The 20,850-nt window shown below is 43.0% G+C and overlaps 1 protein-coding gene across 2 annotated transcripts in view; it reads right to left on the bottom strand.

Moving 5' to 3' along the window:
• The window catches only part of LOC146035576 (H(+)/Cl(-) exchange transporter 5-like), an 84,381-nt gene that overhangs the window by 3,659 nt on the left and 59,872 nt on the right, over nt 1-20,850 (bottom strand). For both annotated transcript variants that reach the window (XM_083159110.1, XM_083159111.1), the window contains 4 exons: nt 17,427-17,969; nt 10,451-10,637; nt 6,972-7,370; nt 274-490 (listed from right to left, as the gene is read on the bottom strand). In XM_083159110.1, the coding sequence (XP_083015236.1) occupies nt 274-490; nt 6,972-7,370; nt 10,451-10,637; nt 17,427-17,969 (1,346 nt within the window). The remainder of the gene's footprint in view (nt 1-273; nt 491-6,971; nt 7,371-10,450; nt 10,638-17,426; nt 17,970-20,850) is intronic.

The following is a 20,850-nucleotide window of genomic DNA, read 5'->3' as shown; positions in this document are numbered from 1 at the left end:
TATGTATATTTTCTCTCCATTCCGCTCTACCTCTGGCCTCACCTTATTTTTTTTTATGCTGTTTCGCCTTGTACCCTTACCCCCTTTTTTTTTGCACATTCAATATAAATTTAATGGTGTTAAAAAAAAAAAAACCTTGTACAAATGTCCCTTATATGACAATGAATTTATCCAACTAAATAAATACATATACTGACTGAAATGGAGTGATCCTAGTAGAAGTAGAAATTGCTGCTATTATCTTTTACACAAAAAAACACAACCAGATCTCACCCATTATGAGTCACCAGGCATTGGCGTAATCCAAGTTTGCGGAAAATGTCCACCACAATTTCCATTGGTGTCTGGTCAGTGATGGTGAAAGGACTGAGGTCCATAATGGTGCGGAGTTTCAGGCTGGGCGGTAATGTAGATGGCTGTGTGGGGGTGTGCTCTGTGAAATATATCCTGGAAGCGCTCACTACTCCATCCTGCTTCTTCCTGGCACTCTCTGAGATAAAAAGAACGGTGAAATACATTATAACTTTATGAAAAGAAAAAATATTTATGAAGCAAAACAGTATATCAATGGCCGATATTATTATTTATTTATGAACAGTTTCTTATATAGCACACGCATATACTGCAGCGCTTTACAGAGATTATTTAAACATTCACATCAGTCCCTGCCCCAGTGGAGTTTATAATCTATATTCCCTACCACATGTACACACACACAGACATTCTAGGGTAATTTTGTTGGGAGCCAATTAGCATACCAGCATATTTTTGGATTGTGGGAGGAAACAGGAGTGCCCAGAGGAAACCCACGCACGTACGGGGAGAATACACAAACTCCGCACAGTTAGGGTCATGGTGGGAATCGAACCCATGACCTCAGTGCTGTGAGGCAGTAATGCTAACCATTACACTGTCCGTGCTGCCCCCAATATCCAAAAATGCCACACCTTAACACCCTAGCGGTGTTTTCGCACCCCATATGGTGTATTGAGGCAAGTTGTACGAGGACACATCTGTATGTACACATCTTTATCATTCAAAAACCGGCAATTAGCTGCAACAGAGGCCACACACACAAAAACTAGCCATTGTAGTGCATCAGTAGGCAAATAAGGTCACAACTCGGACTATAAAATAATATGGACCACCTAAGGTGGCAGTCTTCTGTTCTGTATATACACTGCTCAAAAAAAATAGGGAAAACTAACATAAAACACATCCTAGATCTGAATTAATGAAATATTCTTATTAAATACTTTGTTCTTTACATAGTTGAATGTGCTGACAACAAAATCACACAAAAATTATCAAGGGAAATCAAATGGAGGTCTGGATTTGGAGTCGCACTCAAAATTAAAGTGGAAAAACACACTACAGGCTGATCCAACTTTGATTTTAATGCCCTTAAAACAAGTTAAAATGAGGCTCAGTAGAGTGTGGCCTCCACGTGCCTGTATGACCTCCCTACAATGCCTGGGCATGCTCCTGATGAGGTGGCGGATGGTCTCCTGAGGGATCTCCTCCCAGACCTGGACTAAAGTATCCGCCAACTCCTGGACAGTCTGTGGTGCAACATGGCGTTGGTGGATGGAGCGAGACCCAGATGTGCTCAATTGGATTCAGGTCTGGGGAGCAGGCGGGCCAGTCCATAGCATCAATGCCTTCATCTTGCAGGAACTGCTGACACACTCCAGCCACATGAGCTTTAGCATCGTCTTGCATTAGGAGGAACCCAGGGCCAACCGCACCAGCATATGGTCTCACAAGGGGTCTGAGGATTTAATCTCGGTACCTAATGGCAGTCAGGCTAACTCTGGCGAGCACATGGAGGCTGTGCAGCCCCCAAAGAAATGCCACCCCACACCATTACTGACCCACTGCCATACCGGTTATGGTTGGAGGATGTTGCAGCCAGACTGTCATTTCTGTCACATGTGCTCAGTGTGAACCTGCTTTCAACTGTGAAGAGCACAAGGCGCCAGTGGCGAATTTGCCAATCTTGGTGTTCTCTGGCAAATGCCAAATGTCCTGAACGGTGTTAAGCTGTAAGCACAACCCCCACCTGTGGACATCAGGCCCTCATACCACCCTCATGGAGTCTGTTTCTGACCATTTGAGTAGACACATGCACATTTGTGGCTTACTGGAGGTCATTTTGCAGGGCTCTGGCAGTGCTCCTCCTGTTCCTCCTTGCACAAAGGCGGAGGTAGCATTGCTGCTGCTGGGTTGTTGGCCTCCTCCACGTCTCCTGATGTACTGGCCTGTCTCCTGGTAGCGCCTCCATTTCTGGACACTACGCTGACAGACACATCAAACCTTCTTGCCACAGCTCGCATTGGATGATCTGCACTACCTGAGCCACTTGGGTGGTTGTAGACTCCGTCTCATGCTACCAATAGAGTGAAAGCACCGCCAGCTTTCAAGTGATCAAAACATCAGCGAGAAAGCATAGGAGCGGGGAAGTGGTCTGTGGTCACCACCTGCAGAACAACTCCTTTATTGGGGGTATCTTGCTAATTGCCTATAACTTCCACCTGTTGTCTATTCCATTTGCACAACAGCATGTGAAATTGATTGTCAATCAGTGTTGCTTCCTACGTGGACAGTTTGATTTCACAGAAGTGTGATTGACTTGGGAGTTACATTGTGTTGTTTAAGTGTTCCCTTTATTTTTTTGAGCAGTGTATATATATTTATGTTTTATATAGTGTGCAAACATTACATAACAGTTTACAGTAAATATTTCAAGTCAGTCAGATCACTCCCTGTCCCAGTGGTGCTTACAATCCATAGTCCCGATCACATATACAAAGATGGTACGGAGGCATGCAAACTTAACAGATGGGCCTTACTCAGGCAACATTTGTATAACCTGTTAGGAAGCAATGCTAACCACTGTGCAACCAGGATATATATAAAATTGTATTCAAATTGTACACATACCATATATACTCGAGTATAAGCCTACTTTTTCAGAACATTTTTTATGCTGAAAAAGACCCCCTCGGCTTCTACTCGAGTGACCACTTAAGTCAATAAGTTTTCCCAGTTTTTTGTTTTAAAATAAGGTCCCTCGGCTTATATTCGGGTCGACTTATACTCGAGAATATACGGTACTTTTCTTTTTACGGTTTCTTAACCCCTTCATGACAGAGCCAGTTTGTGCCTTCATGACAGAGCCCTTTTTTTCAAATCTGACATGTCTCACTTAAGTGGGGATAACTTTTTTTTGCTTTTACTTATCCCAGTGATTTTGAGATTGTTTTCTCGTGAGACATTGTACTTCAAGTTAGTGGTAAATTTTGGTCGATACAGTCTGTGTTTTTTTGTGAAAAATACCAAAATGTCGTGAAAAAATTGAAAATTTTGCAATTTGCAAAATGTCACATTTTCTGCTTGTGAGACAAATAAACATACCACTCAAAATAGTTAATAACTAACAAAGACCATATGTCTACTTTATGTTGCAATCATTATTTCAACCTCCTTTTCAATTTTTTGGACACTAGGAGGCTTCAAATATGAATAGCAAATTCTCAAATTTTCAAGAAAATTTCAAACACTGATTTTTTTTAGGGACCAGTTCAGTTCTGATGTGACTTTGAGGGACTTGTATGTGAGACACCCCCATAAATGATGCCATTTCAAAAACTGCACCCCTCACAGTATTCAAAACAGCATTTTGGAAGTTTGTTAACCCTTTAGGTGTTTCACAGGAATTAAAAGAAAGTGTAGGTGAAATTTCAAAATTTCATTTTTTTTGCAGATTTGCAATTTTAATACATTTTTCTAAGGAACACAGTAGATTTTACTAGAGAAATGTGACTAAAAATTGATTCCCCCAATTCTTTGGTTTTCATAAATATCCTATATGTGGCCCTAGTGTGCACGGTGACCAAACCACCGGCTTCATAATAGAAGGAGCACCTACTTGATTTTGGAGCCTCCTTTTTATGAGATTATTTTTTAGGCACCATGTAGGTTTCTAGGCACCATAAGATGCTAAAAGTTAGGAACCCCCCCACAAGTGACCCCATTTTGCAAACTACACCCTTCAGGGAATTCATCTAGGGGTATAGTGTACATTTCAAACCCCCAGGGGTTTCACCAATTGTGGTACAACTGGGCAGTGAAAATGAAAAAAAATAATTTTTCATTTTCACAGCTCAGTTGTATCAAAATTGGTGAAACCCCTGGGGGTTTGAAATGTACACTATACCCCTTGATGAATTCCCTGAAGGGTGTAGTTTGCAAAATGGGGTCACTTGTGGGGGGGTTCCACTGTATGGGTGCTTCGGGGGTCATTCAACCAGAATCTGTGCTGCAAAATCCAAATATCACTCCTTCCCTTCTGAGTCCTGCCATGCACCCAACTGGTATTTTTTGGTCACATGTGAGGCATTGCCGTACTCGGGAGAAATTGGGGCACAGATTTTGGGGTGCTTTGTCTCCTTCATTCCTTGTGAAAATGAAAAATTTTGAGCCAGAACTGCATTTTTCTGTAAAAAAATGTAATTTTTTACAGAAAAATGCAGTTCTGGCTCAAAATTTTTCATTTTCACAAGGAATGAAGGAGACAAAGCACCCCAAAATCTGTGCCCCAATTTCTCCCGAGTACGGCAATGCCTCACATGTGACCAAAAAATACCAGTTGGGTGCATGGCAGGACTCAGAAGGGAAGGAGTGATATTTGGTGGTGGAATGAATGGTGGGTGCTTTGTCGCATTAGCAAGACCCCCGAAGCACCAATACAGTGGAACCCCCCCACAAGTGACCCCATTTTGGTCACCAGCTTTGGGAGGGGGGCTGGCGCTGCGGCTGGCGGGGGGTGGGAGGGGTGCTGGCGCTGCGGCAGCCGGGTGGGTGGGAGGGAGGGGGGCTGCCGGGTGGGAGGGGGGGGCTGGCGATCGGTGGTGATCGGTGCTGTACTTAACAGCACCGATCACCACCGATCACTGTGTTACCGAGCGGCTTAGCCGCCGGTAACACAGAAAACGCTGCAATTGGCTGTTCACATTTGAACAGCCAATCGCAGCGATCGCCGCGAGGGGGATGTCTGCTGTCAGGGACAGCAGACATCTCCAAACTGTCACCGCGTCTATAGACGCGGTGACAGTTTAAAACCATGACGTATATATACGTCTTCGGTCGGGAAGTACCTCCCGACCATGACGTATATATACGTCATATGTCGGGAATATCTTTATATATATATATATATATATATATATATATATATATATATATATATAAAGACAGAACTGAAAGCCAGCAACATCAGATTTTTTTAGGAATAAAGTTTTTATGGCATATTTATTTTAAAGTGCAAAGTGACAAAAAAAGTACAAAAAGAGGAGTCCAGCTGAAATAGCATTTAGATACTTAGCGATAGCAGCATGTTGTAGATAAAAGCCAGTCCTCCTCCACCAAAGACCTCAACACTATATATGTGTGTGTGTGTATATATATATATATATATATATATATATATATATATATATATATATATATATATATATATACATATATATATATATATATATATATATATATATATATATATACACACACACACACACACACACACATATATATATATATACACACACACACATATATATATATATATATATATATATATATATGTGTGTGTATATATATATATATATATATATATATACATATATACACACACACATATATATATATATATATATATATATATGTGTGTGTGTGTATATATATATATATATATATATTCAGTACTAATATTGAATTTTACAACATTTTACTATTTGTGCAGCTTGATGCTGCTGCTGCTGCTGCTGCGGGGGGGAGGGGGGAGGAGGGCGCTGAGCTGCCTGCTGCCGGGGGAGCCGGGGGAGCTGCTGCTGCTGCCGGGTGAGTGCCCGGCGGGTGCGAGGGGGGGGCTGCACATCGGTGGTGATCGGTGCTGTACTTGACAGCACCGATCACCACCGATCCCTGTGTTACCGAGCGGCTTAGCCGCCGGTAACACAGGAAACGCTGTGAATGGCTGTTCAGATTTGAACAGCCAATCACAGCGATCGCCGACCGGGGGAGGCATCCCTGCCCCCCCCGGGCGGCGAGGGGGGATGTCTGCTGTCGGGGACAGCAGACATCGTCCCTCTGTCACTGCGTCTCTAGACGCAGTGACAGTTAGAAGCCATGACGTATATATACGTCATGTGTCGGGAAGTACTTCCCGACCATGACATATATATACGTCAAATGTCGTGAAGGGGTTAAAATAAAATGCTCAGCTACATTTACACAAAGTGAAGAAATGTGATCTAATCAAGAAGATATATATAATATCCATGATAAGTAGGAGATGAAGATGTACAGTAGTAGAGTCCTCTGATATGGCAAATGCATACAAATATGATACTTGCCAATACAAGTATTAAGAGATCAGGGTTTACATTGCTCATTATATAAAGATAAATACAATATATAAATATTAAGGCTCAAATTGCTTATGTGAAATTAGCTTAAATTACTCAGCTAATCTCTGACCAATACTATAGAAGGGCACAATAGGGCCAACCAGCCAGGTTTATTTACTTTATCATTGGCAGCTTGACACTTGTCTTTGGCAAAGCCCATCAGCAAACACATTCTCTTTGTCACGCTCCAGTTCACGGGTCTATTTGTTGCGTGTTATGAGAATATTGCAATGCAAGTTACTTCCAAATGTGATTTCCCCAGACAATGTTTAACAAACTCGATTGTGGAGCTTTCCTTCACTGTATTAAGAACAAATGGCTAAACATGCAGATTTTGTCTATGTGCCACATGTCCTCTGGTAGCATGTGAAGTAATGTAGAAGTACAGTGGTGTTCCTGGCAGGGTGAAGTTATACATTTCTTCTGGTAAATGGAAAAAGTATTCAAAAAACAGAACAACTGTGCACTTTATAGGACACTATAATAAAAAGGTTTTCTTACCAATGGAGATGATCAAGTCTCGTCTTTGCACAAAGCCCATAAGTCTCTGAGACTCTCGAGAAACTACAACAGGAAAGCCACTATACGTTGTATCATTAATAGCCGCCTCAATGTCGGCAACTGTCATACTGTCCTGAGTGATGACTGTAAGAGTGGGGTCATTACGTCTAGGGCGCATGACGTCCATTGCAAGTGTTTTATGGCTAAACTCTTCTTTGGCTTCTAGAAAAGGGTACCCATTTAGATGTATGTGGGCATCATAAATGCTTTCTTTTCCCAAGGCATCTGCCACCCACTTGCTGGTCATGGTTGCAGCCATTAATGGCACAATGTATTCCAGTCCACCAGTTAACTCAAACATAATGACTACAAGTGAAACAGTCATGCGAGTAGCTCCACCTAGAGAAAACAAACCAAAATGTCAGATATTTCTATTCACCAACATAATGCAGACCATAAAACAGCAAGATTAGCAAATGCAAATGAGACCTACATGCTTATATAGCACATATTGAACAAGCAGATACTAATTACATTTAGGGGGGTATTCAATCCCTGCCACTATTTCCGACGGGTGAAATAGCGACGGGTGCCAATTCAATGCTGTTTTGCCCGACAGCATTGAAGAGGCAGATCGACAGAATGGGACCGACTTTGAAAGCAGTCGTGCCTGTTTTTCCGATTACTGCTGTGAAATGTCGCGATCACGGGCGAATCTCGACAATCCCCGGCTGTTTACACGGATACACACTCTTTTTCTAGATCGCAAAGTGGGACATTGAATCCCGCCTGCCAACACGCTGTTGAGCAAAATGAAACGGGATTGAATAACCCCTTTAGAGTAGATATTTGCTTCCTGGCATAGTTATTAAACTGCCTGGTAGGAGAAGTTTAAAATAAACAGTACAGGGGAAAACCTATGAACAGAAAACATTTTCCTGATTGGGAAACTGAAGACAAATTGGCAGCTTGAAAATAAACAATAAAATACATTTTATTGGCATCAAGACTCATGCCAATCAATGACTGGATGGAAAGGATTTTAGAGTAATCCTTAACCCTTTCAGGTCCAACATCTAGTCAAGCTGAACAGCCCTAGCTCTAGTAGCAGATCCAATGGTAAACCACTTTAAAATAAGAACATTAATATTGTCAACATTGAGTGTAGACCATTTTGAAATAATAAAAAATGGGTACTTGTGTAGTTTCACGGCGCCGCCGCGCGCACTCTCTGTCTCTGAAACTTGGCAGCCTGCCAGAGGCTCTGTTTAACTGTGCCCGTGCCACACTAGCTCTGCCTGACTGTGCTCGTGCCGCTCTAGCTGTAAGCTAGGTATTGGCAGCTACGTTAACAGCGTAGCGCCGGGCAGCAGCAGCGCGCTGACAGGTCACTGTGGGACTTGTAGTTCCACAGTGAAATAGGCAGCGCCTGGGCACCGCTGACAACGGGGGCATGTAAAAAGTGGACACCCCGGGCACACCGCTACCAAAGGGGGAGTCCCCCATGCAGACGCTAAATTTAGACGCAAAAGCGTCTGAAAACCGGACTACCTGCAAGCCACTAAGAAGGGGGAGTCAGGATTCAGACGATAAAGCGTCTGAAACCCGACTACCTGCTAGACGCTAAGAAGCCGGGGGTTTCTGGACTTAGATGCTAAAGCCTCTGAATTTAGTTGGGACTAGGGGTACATCTAAATATAGACGCTAAAGCATCTAAATTTAGTTGGGTCTAGGGGTACACTATTTAAACCTGTCCACAGTGGCACTAGTCGACGCAACAGCTGTCGACCTTGTAAATCCCACTATCCACGCCAACCCGAAGCGTGGCGAGTACAGTGAGCCCCGCGAGGGGCGGCGGTACGCATCCTACACCCTTTTCATACCCCCATTATCCACGTCGGCGTGGAATTGAGAATAGAAAGTGTGGCGAGCGCAGCGAGCCCCACGAGGGGACGCGGACACCTGTGAATCCCGCGAGGGGACGCGTATACCTGTAAAGGTATCCGCGTGCGTTCGCCACGCTTCGGGCTCGGTGGCTAGTTGGGGTATGAAAAGGTCGTAGGACGCGTACCGCCGCCGCTCGCCATGCTTCGGGTTGGCGTGGATAGTGGTGCTCTATGGTTTGGGTGTGCACCCCAGTGTCCGGGTCAACAAAATTATATTTATGGTTGACCTTGCCATGCAGGTAACCAGCCTGCTCGAGCTGCTGGGTGTTGTAGGCCCTCCAACAGTCCGGGTAGACTGTGGTGCCCGGTTCAACATGGGCCTCAATGGCAGCCATCAGGGTGGCCGCATCCCGCCGCTCCACCGCAGTCATGAAGCACTGCCCGGTCTCCCTGGAGATGCCTCCGAACACCCACTGCTGGAGCAGGAGCCGTCCCACGTTGCTCTTCCTCTTGACATAGAGTAGGCATGTCCAACCTGTGGCCCTCCAGATGTTGTGAAACTACACATCCCAACATGCCTTGCCATAGTTTTGCTATTAGTAAATGCTAAAACTATGGCAAGGCATGCTGGGATGTGCAGTTTCACAACTGCTGGAGGGCCGCAGGTTGGACATGCCTGACAGAGGCTCTCGTCCACCTCCACGATGTGACCCGGGCCTCCGATCCGCCGCTGAGGCTGCGCCAGCAGGTCCACCGTGCAGGCCTCCCTCATCAGATTATTATACTGCACAGCAGTTTTTTGTGAGATGTTCAGCTGCCGATCACAGAACTTAATGCTGGTCAGCTCTTCTGCCCAGCAATACAGGAAGCGGATCAGGGTCACGAAGCTGAGGTAAGACCCCCGAAACCACTGCACGGATCTCACGCTCACCTTCTTGCGTCAGCTGCGAATGTGGCATGCGCTCTTTCACGCTGAGCCTCATGGGGTGGCCATTGGGGCAGGTCTGGGTCTGCGGCAGGAACTGGCGGGCCTGCAGGAAAGCCACTGCCTCCTCTTCCGTCTGCTGCAGACTGAACAGCGTCAGACGCTCCATCGCCATAGTCAGGTTCGCCACTGCCATCATAGACCTCAGTCTCTCACACAGTGCTACTACTGACTGACTACGCTAGCTGCGTAGCGCTCTGACTGACTACGTTACGCTGTCCGCGCGGGGCTAAGTAGCAGACTGTGCGCGCGAAGTGCCGGGAGGGAGTGTGAATTCAGACGCTAAAAGCGTCTAAAAGCCCCTTAAAATGTTAGCGTCTACATTGGGGACACCCCCTTTGGTAGCGGTGTGCCAGGGTGTGCGGTTTAGAAGCCCCGTTCGTGTCCTGTTTACACGGTACATTTCATTACATTACAGGCACGCGCAGCGCTACGTTACATTACATTATAGCTAGAGCGGCACGCGAGCCTCTGGCAGGCTGCCAAGTTTCAGAGACAGAGTGTGCGCGCGGCGGCGGCGCCGTGAAACTACACAAGTACCAAAAAATGTACTACTAAAATTAATCTACTAATACCTACACACATTAGAAGGTAGGTACTGTACTTACCTAAGCAAGCAGCGGCTCCTACCATAGCATAAAGACCAGGAGTGATGCAGTCGGCCCCCTGTTTACACCACCCTTCGAAAATGGGCCAGTTGTGGTGGTTGAATGCCAGCTGCTCCATGGTCACTCCCATGAGTCTCCCCATTATGGCACCTACAGCCATGCTTGGGATGAAGAGCCCAGAAGGTACCTTTATGCAAGCAAATAAAACATTAGGTTTACAACTTCTAATGGGTAGTTCCTAAAGATAGCTTATCTTAATAGACTGGGTCAACAATTCACTGCAGAAAACTGTATGAAGAACAGAAGCAACGCTGAACAGGCTATGGCTGTATTTCATGTACAAACACAATGCAAAGAGATTCCGACAACATTACATTTCTGCCCAGTGCAGGAGTCAATTTTAAAGCATAAATCACTTTTCTAACAAATAGAATGAAGGTAACTACTGCACAAAATACAAATATACTAGATAAAATATATAAATATACAAATATAATAGGGGCTTTTCCTCAATTGGGGACAGGAGGAGAATAGTAGCGTTTATTTACATAGTGATTTCAAAACCTGACGGTAAAAAGGAATAGTACAGGTTGTTACCTTCAACAGAACTTCAAAGAGTAGACAAGCGGAGAAGTTGCATATGACAACCAATCAGTGTCTAACTTTAATTTCATTGAATTAAATGCTAGGAAAAAAACAGATAGCGCTAATGTAATTGACAAGTTCTGTCTGTTTCGTTTCACCATTTTGAAATCTTTCTTCAAATTTACACAGACTGTGATACAGATGGCAGCAAAATGTGCTTTAGTGTAGTTAGCATTAATATGGTTTGGCAGCTATTGGACAAGATTGGCTCATGAGCACTAAGTATTTTTTTTTCCTAGACACAGATTGGCTGCAATGGGCAATTTCTCCGCTCTTTGCCCCACAAGATGTGTATATACCAGTGGTTCGCAAACTGTGTTCCTAGGCACCCTGGGGTGCCTCAGGACACTTGCAGGGGTGCCTTGGGTTGGTGGACCAAGATCAATTTATATTATTTATGGTCAATGTACCAGGCAAAACCATTGCTTGTGGCTGCCAATCATAATATATGTGGACAAACAGAAGTAAATCCTGTCCCTCACCAGATAACTGGGACATATAAACACAATGCACTTCATTTAATATTTTATGAATTTCTCGATAAGAAGCATTTGGCCTAGGGGTGCCTGGAAAATATTTTGATGCTCTAGGGTGCCGTGATTCAAAAAAGTTGGGAACCACTGGTATATACATGAAATTTTATATTTACTTCAAATAATTGTGAATACATGATTCAAAAAAAATAATAATCTGCATACAGTATGCTATCTGTACTCATACTGTGAAGAAACCACCTAAGAATTGTAACGTGCATCACACCACATCAAGACTGGACCACTGGCACAGGAACTGCAGACGAAGAATGAGGACAAAGAGGTGTATCTTGTTAGACAGAAGGAGGCTAAGAAGGTAATCAGATGTGCAAAAGCACAGGCTGAAGAGAAAATGGCCCAGTCAGTGGGTAAAGGGGGGAAAACTTTTTTTAGGTATATAAGTGAAAGGAGAAAAACAAAAAGTGGAATAATTAGACTGAAGACAGAGAGTGGAAGTTTTCTTGAGGGGGACAATGTAATAGCAGATAATATTAATAATTATTTCTGCTCAGTATTCACTGCTGAAAGAGAGGGGAAGGGGCCACAGTTAAGTTGCAAGTATAGTCAGAAAACTGAGGGAGAGACAAGTACATTTACAGAGGAGGAACTGAACTCTCAAAACTGAAAGTGGAAAAATCAATGGGGCCAGATGGGATACATCCAAGGATACTAAAAGAGCTTAAAGGGGAGCTGGTAAAACCAATAACAGAATTATTCAACCAGTCACTAGCTACTGGAGTAATCCCAGAGGACAGCGAATGTAGTCCCACTGTACAAAAGTGGAAGCAAGGAAGAGGTAAGCAACTATCGACCAGTGAGCCTAACATCAGTAGTAGGGAAATTGATGGAAACACTCTTAAAACAAAGAGTTGTAGAATATCTCAAAACCATCAATTTACCGGATCCAAAACAGCATGGGTTTACTGGGGGAAGATCATGTCAAACAAATCTTATTTACTTTTTTGACTGGGTGACTAAAGTAATAGATCAAGGTGGAGCTGTAGATGTAGCTTATCTAGACTTTAGTAAAGCTTTTGACACTGTCCCACATCGCAGACTGTTAAATAAACTTGAAAGCTTGGGATTGGATTCTAAAATAGTTGAATGGATAAGAGCGTGGTTGCAGGACAGAAAACAGAGAGTTGTAGTAAACGGAGTACAGTCAAAGGAGGGAAAGGTTACAAGTGGAGTACCCCAGGGATCTGTACTTGGACCGGTGCTTTTTAATATCTTTATTGGTGATATTGCAAATTGAATTGAGGGTAAAATGTGCCTTTTTGCAGATGACACAAAGGTATGCAACAGGGTAGACACTCCAGGAGGGGTAAAACAAATGATTGAGGATCTAGGTAGATTAGAGAAATGGTCAAGAGAATGGCAACTACAGCTTAATGCCAAAAAATGCAAAATCATGCACTTGGGTCTCAGAAATCCAAAGACTAAATATAGTATAAATGGCACTATAATGGAAACTACTGAGGAAGAGAGGGATCTAGTTTTCACTATTTCAGGGGACTTAAAAGCAGGTAGGCAATGTAACAAAGCAATGAAGAAGGCAAGTCAGATGCTTGGTTGCATAGGGAGAGGTATCAGCAGTAGAAAGAAAGAAGTAATAATGCCACTGTATAGGTCATTGGTACGACCTCACCTAGAGTATTGTGTTCAGTTCTGGAGGCCATATCTCCAGAAGGAGAGACTGTACAAAGAAGAGCAACTAAAATGGTGCATGGCCAACATCACAAAACGTACCAGGAAAGACTAAAAGATGTTAATATGTATACTTTAGAGCAGAAAAGGGAAAGGGGGGACATGATAGAAACTTTCAAATATATCAAGTGTTTTAACAAGGTACAGGTGGGAGACATTCTTCACAGGAAGAGGAGCAACAGAACACGAGGACATGCACTGAAACTAGAGGGAGGAAGATTCAGGGGAAATGTGAGGAAGAATAACTTCACAGCAAGAGTAGTAGATAAGTTGAATAGCCTACCATCAGAGGTGGTAGACGCAAATACAGTAGTACAATTTAAACATGCTTGGGATAAGCATATTGATATCCTTACAAAAAAATAAGGATCAAATATGGTTTGAGGTAACAGGTTTAAAAAAGGGGGCAGACTAGATGGGCCAAGTGGTTCTTATCTGCTGTCAAATTCTATGTTTCTATTTATTGAATCACTATGGTAACATATACATTTGACGATTTCTCTCCTACTGTTACTCTTCCAAATAGATTCTCATTGAGAATACAGTACCTAGCTCTAGATTGTAAGCTCCTTCAAACAGGACCCTCTTCTCTCCTGTTTTCACAGCCCTCTTCTCTTACACTTTAAATACAGCTCTCCTACTCAGCAATCATCTATACCTGCATCTCTTCTCACTCAATCATTCCTTTCTTCCAACAGCAGCCCATCCCTAGTAGTATGCGGACGGGATGTGATTAAAATCCCAGAGGTCGGAATCCCGCTTGTCGAAATCTCGACACCGTAATTCTGACCGCCGCAATGCTGGCACTTTGTCCCTCTATGGGTGTCCACAACACCCATAACGGGAGAATAACATAGTGTGCTGAGCGTAGCGATCCCCCTTGTAGGCATTTCGGCGTCGGTATTTTGACCGTCAGGATTTCATACTGACCCCATGCGGACAACTCTTTTGCTTCCCTACATGGTAGCTGTATCGTGTAAAGAGAATTGTGATGATCATTGGTTACTTGTACTCTTTAGTAGTTTTTCAGTTACTGCAATTTTTAGTTATGTGTACACTGTATTGTTCTAATTGGTGCTATACAGTAGGAGCAAGTTTCATCTTTGCTCCTTTGGTCATGGCTAGCCATGGCTATTCTATTGTTCTCAGCTGCAATACAATATGTATTGCAGCTGAGAACAATAGAATAGCCATGGCCAACGGAGCAAAGATGAAACTTGCTCCTACTGTATGTACGGTGCTACAAACCACTTGTGCCTAATAAACAAAATGTACTAATAAAACCAACAACAAACCACCTAACTCCTATTCTTTCAAACTGTAAGTTACTTTTTTTGCAACTACTACTGTATACTATACAAGTGTTTTTTTTTTTAGATGTTACATCAATTTACTTTGACCTAGATACAAGAGGTTCTAGTATAACCAGTTTTTACAGAGATCCACAATCCTGTACAGTAAATATTCCTATGTCCTATATATATGAACTGTAATAACATCTAAAAGTAAGAAGAATAGATTTGATCATTCTGATATTTATTGATCTGCCTTTCAGCAGTTGGCCTATCAAACTGAGTGTGTAAGTAGATTACAAAAGTGTGTGTGTTATATCTAAATAACATATACAAAGTAAGCATTTCACTTTTGATATCTAAATAACATATACAAAGTAAGCATTTTACTTTTGATATTCAATTGCTAAGGACAAGATGAACAATTCACTTGTCCAGAATTCAACCCAGTTTGATACATAAATGCAAATGGTTTAATCAATTATTTATGATGTAAGTTAAATGAGTGAGTACAATAGTGATTGCTTAAAATTCTCTTTATTGCAAACACTGCTTTTTGTCTGGAAGATCTATATTTGTGGTGTGATTCCGCCTGTTGGATAGCCTCTGTATAATATATGATAAATAGCATTCCAAACAAGATATTAGAAATTCAGGTAGTATCTACCTTTTACACCCTTTGATCTTAGGGTGATGACATTCTGCTTCATAGAACCACACAAATCTTGAACCAGTTCTACTATACCACCTAGATTCACTTATAGTATAAGGCAATATCCAGATATTATTGTATCTAATACATTTCAATTCCAACCATTTCCTAATAGAAGGTATACCCTTTATCTACTTAACACCAGTACATCCCTTTGTGATTTGTTTTAAGTTCCACAATCAAAAATCCCACAAATATGTTTATTATTTAACACATCATTTCCAATGGCCAATAACTGGACCATGGTGGACCTTTTGGATAAAACCTGCAGTGTTCTCTCCAGGCATAAATTTCCAGGCGGTCCACCTGGCAAGAAATGCCCTGGCACCCGGCACTCTCAAGTGGGTGTGGTATCGCTGGGTGTGGTATAGCTCAGACAATGTCTCATTAGACAGTCAATAGGTAGACACCAAAAGTTAGACATGACAATACTAACACAAGTAAAATGTTGACATAAAAAATCAATATGTGTACATGGACACCATAAGAGCGTGGTTATGGTATATTAGATTAGGTCTACAGTCATATGGTCGACCACTAATGGTCGACAGTAGAATGGTCGTCAGGGTCAAAAGGTCAACAGTGAAAGGTCGACAGGGTCCAAAGGTTGACAGACAATAGGATGACAGGGTCAATAGGTCGACAGTCAAAATGCCAACATGGTCAAAAGGACGACATGAGTTTTTCTGGAGGGGGTGTTTGTGTCTATGTCGACATGGACACTGTCTCCTCGGTCCCCTCAAATGGCTCGCCATACTATTATATTCTTCCCTCCATGCCGTAGTGGATGGTAGGGCGTGAAATGCTGCCTGTCGGCTCAAAATTTCATTAAAAAAAAAAAGCGTCAACATTTTCCGTGTCAACCTTTTGATCATGTTGACCACCTTTTGGCTGTCAACCTATTGACCGTGGCGACCTTATATATGTCGACCTTTGGGCGCTGTCGACCTTTTCACTGTCAACCATTGGACCCTGTCAACCTTTTGATTTCGATCTTTTGACCATTCGTGGTCGACCATATGACTGTAGACCTTGACATTGTAGATCTAATATACCATAACCACACTTATACAGTGTCCATGTACATGTTTTAAGTATTGTCAATGTCTACCTAATGCATGTCTAACTTTTGGTGTGTACCTATTGACTGTCTGAATAGATATTGTCTGCCAACTTATCTGCTACACAATGTTATAAGGAGATTTTTATTAGCTTCGCTTCACTTCATCAATACACTTGACATGAAACATACTGGGAGTAAACAGGAGCTCTGCACAAAAACATTGGCCCTTGTTCGCCAAAGCAGCTACATAAAGACCGTTTCACAAGCAGCAAAGTCATGACGTATAGACACAAAAAATACAAATTAATCCAACACAATTCCGATAATTAAGAAGAATATATTTTGCCAAACTGATGATATAGCTTAAAGTAGGCAGTCCTACACTGAGTGTGCTGTGAACAAAGGAGCTGTGAGATGTTGATGGGACACGTTTACGTCAATTAAAAACAAGAATTGAGCACAGCTGCAAGTATGGAAATAGATATTAGATTCAACAGCAGCACCCAGTGAAATGAAGGCACTGGGTACTACACACTACATCAAACATACTTTTCTTATCTTAGTTCATATTTAGGGCAGTATTCAATCCCCTGCCGCTATTTCTGACTTGGGAAATAGCGGCGGGTGTCTATACAATGCGGTCTTTCCCGACAGCATTGAAGAGGCATCTTGGCAGAACGGACCCGACTTTAAAAGCAGTCAGGCTTGTTTTGCAGAGAACGGCCCTGGATCGTCGAGATCACGGCTGTATCTTGACGATCCATGACCTTTCCACCAACGAGCCCCATATTGTAGTTCAGCAGGCGGGACATTGAATCCCGCCGGCCAAATAACAGGTGAGCAGGCCGAGAACGGGCCAGAGTAACAACTGTCGGGATGTCCCGACAGTCGTGACCCGGGATTGAATACTGTAAGGAGGGGGGGGGAGGAGGGAAATCACCTGTGAACAATATACATTACACACAGATTATAAATATACACAAATTATCAGTACAATAAGATATAAAACACCACTCAGTCTTACCTTTATACCAAACGTAAAGATGGTGATAACAGCTTTAAAGATCAACGCCAAGGACAGTTGCCACAATGCAGTGTAGACATTGCTGCTGGCTGCGCGATCAGGGAGGTGGTCCACATTTGTGCTGTTGAAGTCATTATTGTAATCACAAAGTTTAGAAGAATCCAACAGCCCACAATCGTTGAACAGTTCAGATATGAGTTCACTAGAGCTTGTTCGAGTGTATTCATTGGGAAAAGCTAAAATTGCTGTGATAGCAGTGACCACAAGGACTTCTACTACAGGATAGTGTCCCAGCTTAGTAGTCTTCCTTCTATGGCACCAAGCAATATTTCCTTTAATGAAGAATGCTCCCCATAAGCCTCCAAAGATTCCCAGCAGGATGAATGGGATGAGCTCTAGTAAATGCCAAGGAGTGTGAAACTCAACATAGAAGAGAACCAACCGACTGTTTCCAAAAGGATTAATGGAGCGTAATGTGAAAGCGGCTACTAACGCAGCAAAGAATGACCTCCACAGAGTCTTCAGTGGGAAGTAATAACTCACCTACAAGAGACACAGAAAGGAAAATATCATTCTGAAAAATGTATTTACTTCAACAATTCTGTTATTGCTTCCCAGATACACCAAACCCCAAATCGCTATAACATTTAAACTGGGGGGGGGGATGTAATCTCAGCCATCAGCATTCAATCTCGTCTGAAAAAGGCCGGGATCCGTCTATGCAGATTCGACTGGGTTATGCTGGATTGTCGAATCTGCGTCAGTCTTCGATTATCGGTGATCATTTTCGCCTATTCGATGGAAATATCAGCCTAGATTGAATACCATCCTAAGCCATGCCAGGTATCTCATAACGCAGTTTATTACCAAATATGTGCCTTTATTGCATTACGAATGTAAAAAAAAAAGAATATGCAATCCCTAGACACTAGAAAAGTACAATGCACAGATGCCAAAGACAGACTGGTATTACATGCAGTAGCTATGTGAGATTAAGATGCTATCCTGTGTAAAAAAAAAAAAAAAAAAAGGTACTTGTTTCCTAGCACGGCGCCTGCGATTTTGATTGTATCCATCGGGTCCAAAAAAATCGTGTCGATCGCATGCGATGCGATTTTTACATCGGTACCAATGTAAAATGGTCCCTGATACCGGATTTTACATTGGGCTCAATGTTAAATGCCCCCCAGACCCCAATTTTCATTGTATACCCACCCTGATGGGTCAAATGCCCCCCACCATTGTTAACGCCACCCCACGATGAACGCCAACCCGAAGCGTGGCGAGCGCAGCAAGCCCACGAGGGGCGGCGGTATGCGTCCTCCGACCTTTTCATACCCCCACTATCCACGTCGGCGTGGAGTTGATTCTATATAGTGTAGCGTGCGCAGTGAGCCACCGAGCCCGGAGCGTGGTGAGCGCAGCAAGCCCCGCGCATTACTTCACAGGTATTACGCATCCGCTCTCCAAACTATATAAAATCAACTCCACGCTGATGTGGATAGTGGGGGTATGAAAAGGTCGGAGGACGCGTACCGCTGAAGTTGATTATAAAATCAACTTCACGAACTTAAGGCATGCGATGGACGCAATTTTTTAATTGTCGGGGAAAAGGCTAAAAATAGCCCTGAAATCGCATCGGTCACGTCCATTGCATACCTTAAGTTAAGGTATGCGATGACCTGCAAAGGGTGCCGTGCTAGGAAACAAGTACCAAAAAAAAAAAAAATCGAAGAGAGTTAAGACTGGAGTTGTGCCAGTCCATGCAGTGTGCCCCACTGTTTTGCAGTGGCACCACTAGAGGGGTGTAGAATGCTGTAGGTCAGATGACACCTAGAGCAGTGGTTCCCAACCCTGGTCCTCAAGTACCGTTGTACGTTTTCCAGGTCACCCAGCAGGTGCACTCATTATTCTCAAAACACAATTTAAAAGATCCATAGGTGGAGCTAATTATGTCACTTGTGATTCTGTGTGAAGACCTGGAAAACGTGCACTGTTGGGGGTATTTGAGGACCAGGGTTGGGAACCACTGCTCTAGGTGCCATCTCCATAGAGGTGACACCAAAATGGCAAACTATAGCAAACCTGCTCTACTATTTTGGTGTCACCCCATCGTATGGTGTCACCAAATCAATGGTGCCAAGAGGGGCTGGGGACTGCCCAGCAGTTCCTGATGCACTGGACAAGCTCCCAGCATAATGAGAACAGGAATGTGTGTCACCAAACCACATGCCACCAATGCTGTATTAGGTTTAATCTGTAACTTTATAGCAACTCTATTGCAACTATAATACTAATCCTACATGCCCAGGATAATTATAAGTGACTTTGGATGCAGCTATGTCTGTTGTGAGAGGCAGAAAGGAGTCTGCATTAGGAGGATGTGCAAGTCCTTATATGCCAATAAACACTAACTTCTTCACTAACACTATTTAAAATTGTAATTACATTTCATTATCTTTACTTCACTATATATATATATATATATATATATATATATATATATATATATATATATATATATATATATATATATATATATATATATATATATATATATCTTCGGCTTCCTATCACTAATATTTATTAACACTAGATTTTTTTACTGGGGTGCCGCACCCTGCACTAGGAACCCCCAATACACAAAGAATCCTTGATGACGGCTTATTCATATATTTGTGCAAATATATGTAACCAAGATGTCTGAATTCTGTTACCTTATATAATTTATATCTTGTTACTGGCATGCTTGGGGAACACAAACTGTGTCTCTCTTATGTAGCTTTGTGAGCTACACACTGCATTTAGAAATAAGTATGACAGTTGGGAACCACAACCTTTATTGTTCTCACTTCTTGCTATTTATGCTGATTAACACTTTCGGTACTTGTGTATTATCAGGGCGCCCATTACTTAGTTTACGTAGTGGTGTATTGAGAATACCAATACAGCACTATGCTGGCTACGTAAACTATGTACGTGGCTCTGGAGCCCTAAAAATACACAATGCTTAATATCCCCACTATCCACGCCATACCTCCAGTATCCACGTCGGCGTGGAGTTAATTTTATAAAGTGTGGCGAGCGCAGTGAACCACCAAGCCCCGTGGAAACTTCACGCCGACGTGGAAACTGGGGGTATGACGTGGAAAGTGGGGGTAAAATGGTTGGCCTATACTTATCCTCATCCGGTCAGGGCACCACCTCGATCAGCGCTGACTCCCCGCGATCCACAGTGACTACCTGGCAGTCGCATTCAGTCCCCCTGCTCCGGCACTCACTTTAATTAACAATTAGCGTTGTGCCGCTGGGGGAGCAGAGAAACCATGTGATGCGCCGCCAGCGGCACTACGCTGAATTACGTACAGCGTCTGCTGCGAGTGCCGGAGCAGGAGGACTGAATGTGACTGCCGGGGAGTCACCG

This window comes from Crinia signifera, chromosome 9, assembly GCF_055691185.1.
Source record: "Crinia signifera chromosome 9, ASM5569118v1, whole genome shotgun sequence".
NCBI lineage: Eukaryota > Metazoa > Chordata > Amphibia > Anura > Myobatrachidae > Crinia > Crinia signifera.
The sequence above is the reverse complement of the archived record's forward strand: the minus strand, read 5'-3'. Positions and strand labels throughout refer to the sequence as shown.